Source organism: Belonocnema kinseyi, chromosome 5 (assembly GCF_010883055.1).
Source record: "Belonocnema kinseyi isolate 2016_QV_RU_SX_M_011 chromosome 5, B_treatae_v1, whole genome shotgun sequence".
Classification (NCBI taxonomy): domain Eukaryota; kingdom Metazoa; phylum Arthropoda; class Insecta; order Hymenoptera; family Cynipidae; genus Belonocnema; species Belonocnema kinseyi.
Genome location: NC_046661.1, coordinates 52,247,543 through 52,254,389, shown reverse-complemented (window position 1 = coordinate 52,254,389; position 6,847 = coordinate 52,247,543). Strand labels below are relative to the sequence as shown.

Sequence of the window (6,847 nt, the reverse complement as noted above, 5' to 3'; positions counted from 1 at the left end):
GCCAATTAGCACAAATGGTAAGTTCCGACAGTGCCTACAAGTGTGCCTACTGGCCGCTAAATGGCAATACCGGTTTCATATGTATACACCTGGTACATATAAGTTCTAAAGTTATTGAAAACATATTTTTCAAAAGAATTGTGAAGAAGTTCGTTTTCTTTTTTCGACATGCATAGGAACTTTTTAAGAACCTTTAGATGATCCTATGAGGTTCCTATGTAGGTTCTGACCTATGGCTCCTTCAAGGAAAAGTGACAAGAATCTTATGTTGGTTCCTGTATAGTTTCCTGGTGATCGTGAAATGGCTGACGTATGATTTTACCCAGGAACTTTAGAGGTTCTTATACTGGAAATTATACAGGAATAATTTTCATGTACACTCAACTTCCAGTTAAGTCAAAGCTCAGTTATGTCAACGATCAGATATATCAAAACGGACGATCGTCTTTTCCTCCATGGCTACCTGCTTAAACTTCCACTTCCACTGCGCAACGACACTACCCCTCACTGGATACTAAGTTGCTTAAGGCCCTCGATGTGATGTCCCCCATAAAGATAATGCATTTGTTTTTCAAATTACCCATTTCCTTGCCATTGAGTTAATCAATCAATTTTCTATTGTTTTTTTTCGTTGGTAGAGCTGTTGAAAATTTAAGAGAAAAACCGCATTTTCGAAAATTATTAAAAGAGAATATTATTTAAAATAATGATAACTTGATAATCGCTGGGTGATGTTATTGATCCTCAAAACTCAGTTTTGTAGAAATTGTTGATGTACATTGTTGTCTTTAGAGTTCAGAGTCAAGTGAATCGAAAACAATTGACTTGTTTCAAACTTTTTGGCACATAATGGCAATCCTTATCAGTGAGTTTTCTTAAATCTGTGAAAAGTACATAATTTCTTGCAGGTATGCTCTTTTACAATTGAAAGTACTATTCTAAAAAAAAAATCTCTTAACGAAGAACAACTAATGAAATACAATTAAAATGTAGTAAGAAAATCTTGTAACAAAATTTATAAACAAATTTTTTTTAAGTTTTCAGAAAACACTGCAGTCAAAGAGCTCTTTTTTAATTATTTTTTAGCGATGTATATTAAATTCCATTTTTTGTATTGAAACCCTTAAACACAGCTTTTTATGTTTAAGAGAAATAGTGTTATTTAATGAATTTTTCTGGTGTGATGAAGAATTATATCTGTGAAAGTCAAATTTTTTCTCTTGAAAGCCGCTCTGTAGTAAAAATACAAAATTAAAAAAAAAAGACTTTGTAGCTAAATAATTATTCAAATATTTTTTTAAAACTTTTTTTTTCCTTATATCAACAAAAAGTTGATGCCAATTTTTTCACAGTAGTAGAAATACAGATTAGCGAGGAACATTGTACTTAAAAAAATGTTTCCTCGATTTCTTATACACAAATTTTCCTTTAACAAAGTTTTGTCTTTCTTAAAATATTTAAATTTTTCAAAATGTTCATAATTTCAATTTTTTAAATTGAAATGTACTGAGTTTATTGTTTTAAAATTATTTCTATGAAAGAAAGCATTACCAAAATCACACTGTAGTAAAAGATAAATTTGTAAAAAAGAGCATTGTACTTATATAATTATATAATTTTGCTTTTAATCCATGAGAATAATTTTTGTAAAAGTAACAATAATTGCTCACCTTTAAAAATAAACTTTTTGTCGGTAAGAAAAGAACAATTTTTAAAGAATACTTGAATAATTATTCAAAAAAAATTTTTGTATAATTTCATTTTTTACTACACGTTCATTTTTAAAGGGACTGTAATGTTTTCTGACAACTAAAAAAAAAAATTTGTTACAAAATTTTACTACTATATTCTAATTTTCTTTCATCAATGTTGTATTTCGTTAAAATACATTGTTTTAATAATAGTCCATGATTTATCAATAGTTATTAATATAATTAAATTAAATTTTAAAAATTAAGTTAAATAATGTATATAATTTAGAAACTGAAATATTAACTGAAGAATAACATTTCCAATTGTAAAACTGTGTACCTACAAGACGTTATTTATTTTACGCAGATTGATTAAAACTCACTGATAAGGGTCACAATTGTGGGCCGAAACTTACGTCTGTTAACTTAAATTCATTATTATCTCACTACAATTTAAAAGTGGATCAAAAGTGAAATTTTTTAGAAAAAACTACAACATACGAGAATAACTATAAGAGAATATTTTTATAAATAATAATAATAACTTGTTCAAACACTTACTTTTGTTAACTTGAATCAATTATTAATCCACGATAACTTGAAAAGTGGTAAATTGTATTTACTGTTTTTCTTTATTCATTATTTATAATTGTATTGTATTGTGTGTATAATTGACCAAAAGTGGAAAATTGTTTAAATTTTCGTCCATGAAATGTGCACATATCATATTTATACATTATTAGATTGGAAATAATCTAATTATGTACATTTAAATGATTTTCTTGGACATACTGATATTCTTTAAATAGGAATAGATATAAGTTAGAAGACAAAGGGATTATCTCCAAAGGCGACGTAGCATCGTAGGCCTGGAGCAACTTCGAATCCAGTGAGGGGTAATGTCGCTGCACACTGGAAGGGGAAAGGTACGCAGGTAACCGTGGAGGAAATGACGACTGCCCATCAAAACGCACCGCCCAGTTATTTCACATTTAGGGCTGGGCTGGCATCCCTTCCACTTAGAAATACGTGACAGACACAGATACAGACGGCACACGTATATAGCACACTCGTTCATCTTTTCTGGTCTAATAGAGATTGGTGGGGATACGGGGAATTTGACATAATCGAAATGATTTCATTTGAAAGACTTTGAGTTAACTGGAAGTTGACTGTATACGTATAAAATTACACAGGACATTACAAAGGTCCCTGCAAAGAAACGTGTGCAGGGAAAAATTTTAGTTGTGCGATTTAATTTATATTTATTTAGAAATTCGCACAACTCTGAGGATTCGAATCCTCCAACTGCCGACTATACCGTTTCTAAACATAAATCAAGAGTGCGTAAACAAGCACAGCCATCGAGGTTTAACAATCACTTTTCCTTGAAGGAGACATACGTCAGAACCCACATAGGAACCTCATAGTATAATGTACAGGTTCTTGCAAAGTTCCTATGTACGATTCTATATAGAAATTTTCAACAGGGAATAATTGTTATTATCTTTTAAAATGAAAAAAATCTTTTTAGAAACTGTTCGCTTCTGTTGTCAATGATTATTAATTTCAAACAAATATAATAACTAAACCCGATATAATAAATATTTTTCTCTAATTTTGTATTTTAGTTATAAAGTTTTTTTTTCTTACATGATTTCAGGAATAAGTGCTTCGCTAATACGAGAATAATCGTGTTCATCTCGTTAAGCAGTGCTAATTGTTCATTAAAATGAACCTAGTAGAGTGTGGTTAGCTTATGGGTTGCTTCTTATGAACAAATTAACACATGAGAAAAAATTTGTTGAAATACACTTCATACGTTATTGATTCAGATCTTAATTAGATAGTTATTTTTAATTGTCAAATTTCACTACTGTTTTAATTAAAGTAAAATATTTTTTTACACGTGTTTGTAGAGTCATTACTTCGCATGCAAGCATTTATGTAAAAAAAAAGATAATTAATATTTCATCTATATGAATATTCAAGTTCTAAATAGTAATTATTACCCTCCCCCCCACCCTCCCCCAAGAAATAAAAACTATAAGGAAAAATTTTAATTTGAATGTCCAAATCTGTAAACCGTACAAAGTACGGTCATGGGAAGAGTAGATAATAAAGTGTGTTGATTAGCAGATTAGGAGGATTCAGAATATTCAAGAAATTTCAGAAATGTAGAATATTTCAAGAATTCAGGGAATTTCGAAGATTCTATAAATTCCAGAAATTAAGCGATTTTAAATATTTCAGGATGTTCAGAAATTCATAGAATTTCAGGGATTTTCGATCATTTGGGCAATTCAAGAAATTCAGAAAATTTAAAGAATTACAGAAATTGAAGACATTAAAAGAATTCAAGAAATTCAGAATATGCAAGGATTTAAAGGAATTCAGAAAAATCAAGGGTTTCTGAACATTGAATTTAGAGATTTTCAAAATTTGGAGAATTGACGGAATTCAGAATATTCAGAAAACGTACGGAATCCTGGGAATTCCAAATATTGAAAGAAATCGGGAATTCAGATATTTTCAGGGATTCCAGAACATTTAGATAATGTAGAGCATGCACGAAATTCAGAATAATGAAGGAAGTGACATAACTGCAGGGATATCAGAGGATTAAAGGAATTCAATACATTCATGAAATTGAAGGATTTCGAAGAGTTCAAATAATGCATGTAATATTAAAAATTCTATCCATGTAAGGAGCTCTGACGATTTAGAGGATCTAAAGAATTTAAGAAATTCAAAATATTTTAGAAATTCAGGCAAATCAATTTTTATTTTTTGTATTACGCGAATTCTGTAACTCTTTCAATTAATGCAATTTAATGAGTTTATAGAATTCCATTATTGCTATAAATCCCCCGAATCCCTTCAATATTCTGAATTTCGCATTCAAAGAAATTCCAGGAACTCAGATAAATTCGATAATTTTATAGGATTAAGGGAATTTAAGAAATTCAACTTAGAATTTAGACACACGTGAAAAGATCTTCCGAAAAATACTCCACGGAAATTCAGTTGAATTTCCATGAAAATTCCACAAACCTTCCTTTATCAGTACCTCTCCCCCTGATCGATTTCTGAAGTCTCGATCTTAGTGCCAAAACAATTCGTTTACACCAGGTATAAAAAATACATATTCCTCGAGGAATTTCAGTTCCAAATCAAGATTAACTACACATAACTCACTTTTCTCAGAGCCCGTTATTATACAACAATTTAACACAGTTTGAAAAATATGTTAATCACCCATTTCCTTTTTCACTTGCCAAACACTTTTCAAATATTCGAAAACATTGCGAGCGCAAGCGCTGAACTATTCTCAAGTCCTTGCGCGGGTCGAACCCCTTTATGATAATGACAAATATTTTCCACACGCCTTAAGAAAAGTGGCATGGGGCTGATTCGAAGTTCAAGGAATTCAAAATAAAAATATTTCAAATTTGCAATAAACTTTACAATACTGAAGTATCTCAAATTCTAATTAAGTTTTAAATTCTAGTTAAGCTTTAAGTGTTAAAAATTGAATATTTTGAATGTTAAAAATTGAAAACAGATTTAAGTAGAGCAATTTATAAATTGGAGTCGTGAAAATCTGGTCCTTTTAGTGGTCCTTTTAAGAGTGGTGCCACGGTAATATAATGTTCCTTTTGTATTCGTCACGTACCGTGACGAATACGATTACGTTTTAGGCTGTGAACTATGAAATTTAAAAAATCTACTTCTAAATTTTAATCCGGAAGCTTAAGAAAGGACCCTTGAGTTCGGCTACTCTATTGATATAGCCTCTCTGCTTGTTATTTATGATCGAATTCTTATTTCAATTTCAGCCTCTCTGCTTGTTATTTACGATCGTATTTCTATTTCAATTTCGGAAAAGACATTTTAAAGCCTTTACGACTTTTAGAATAGCTACTTGGATCTTTAAATATATCTACCTGAGTCCCTGCGAAGAATTTTTCTGAGCTTCTCTGACCCTAGAGAATCTTGAGAATATACTCAGAGAATTCTATCGTTAGGGAAGTCAAAATTAAAACCTTTTTAAATTTCAAACTGAAATTATTGACATATTTTTTTATTAAAAAAACTGGTATGCAATAAAGAATTCGATAATTTTTAAGCATAATATAAATCTTAAAATATAATATAAATCTGAATAAACATAAAGGATGCATTATACTTTTATAGTTCAGATTTGAAAGAAAATTATAAAAATTTTATCGATTTTTAGAATTAATGTTTCGTAACATTCTTTCAAAGAATGTACATGTATTTATCTTACACCTCGAAAAAAATCCAGATTTTTTGGAATTCTGTTTGCTGTATAATATCAAACCTAAATTCTCAAATGAATACTTACAGCTTTTGTGCGATGAGATTTTTTGTAGCAATACATCTTCGCTCGATTTCTACAACTTTGGTAAGATTTTCATTTTTTTCGTCTGATATGGAAAACTGTATGTCTTGAAAGGCTGCTAAAAAACTATTTTTCAAATTATCATTCACCTGATTTTTCACATTCATTATGACTCTAATGCCTTTAATGATTAAAAAACGTGCATCCACGAAATACTTCGTGCGTGCAACATTCGGCGTTGCTTTTTAGTTTTTGGTTATGTTTATTTCATCGCTTTGTCGTTGAGTTGTGTCAGAGATGAGTTGGTTATGTCACCGCTCCATCCTCTTCTGATTGGTACCGCGAAAGAGGAATAGACCTGTCCAAGTTGTGATGTCAGACAAAATGACAGTGACACTGGAGGCCACACAAACCCGGCGAATACAGTAGTTTTGCATAGGACTCCGTGTTTTTGTTAGTAATTATACGTTTAAAAAATGTCAAGTGCCTATTTCGTAACTTTGAGCATTACACTAAAAAGCCGATATGTGGAGAAAATACAATTAATAAGTGGTTGTGATGCTTAGAACCTTAAAAATGTATTACAGTGAATTATATGCTGTAAAAAAGTGTAATTTCAAGGCCCGTTTTCGTAATTGAAACAGTTCTCCAAAAATATAGTTTCGTGTGCCTCTATTCTCATGCCACTTTAATTTGATGCCAATAAACGACGTTTTAGTATAGCTTTTTTGGATAAAAGCTTTATAGCAAGACGATTTGTTATTATAAAAGAATGCTAAAAAAATGATGC

The 6,847-nt window shown here is 30.4% G+C and overlaps 1 protein-coding gene across 2 annotated transcripts in view; it reads right to left on the bottom strand.

The window, feature by feature from the left end:
• LOC117173233 (fidgetin-like protein 1) overlaps positions 1-6,362 on the bottom strand; it is a 23,629-nt gene extending 17,267 nt beyond the window's left edge. Inside the window, exon 1 of one of the 2 annotated variants that reach the window (XM_033361695.1) lies at positions 6,061-6,362. In XM_033361695.1, the coding sequence (XP_033217586.1) occupies positions 6,061-6,224 (164 nt within the window). In that variant the 5' untranslated portion in view covers positions 6,225-6,362. The remainder of the gene's footprint in view (positions 1-6,060) is intronic. The other variant, XM_033361694.1, reaches the window with a different exon arrangement.
• Positions 6,363-6,847: the final 485 nt, after the last annotated feature.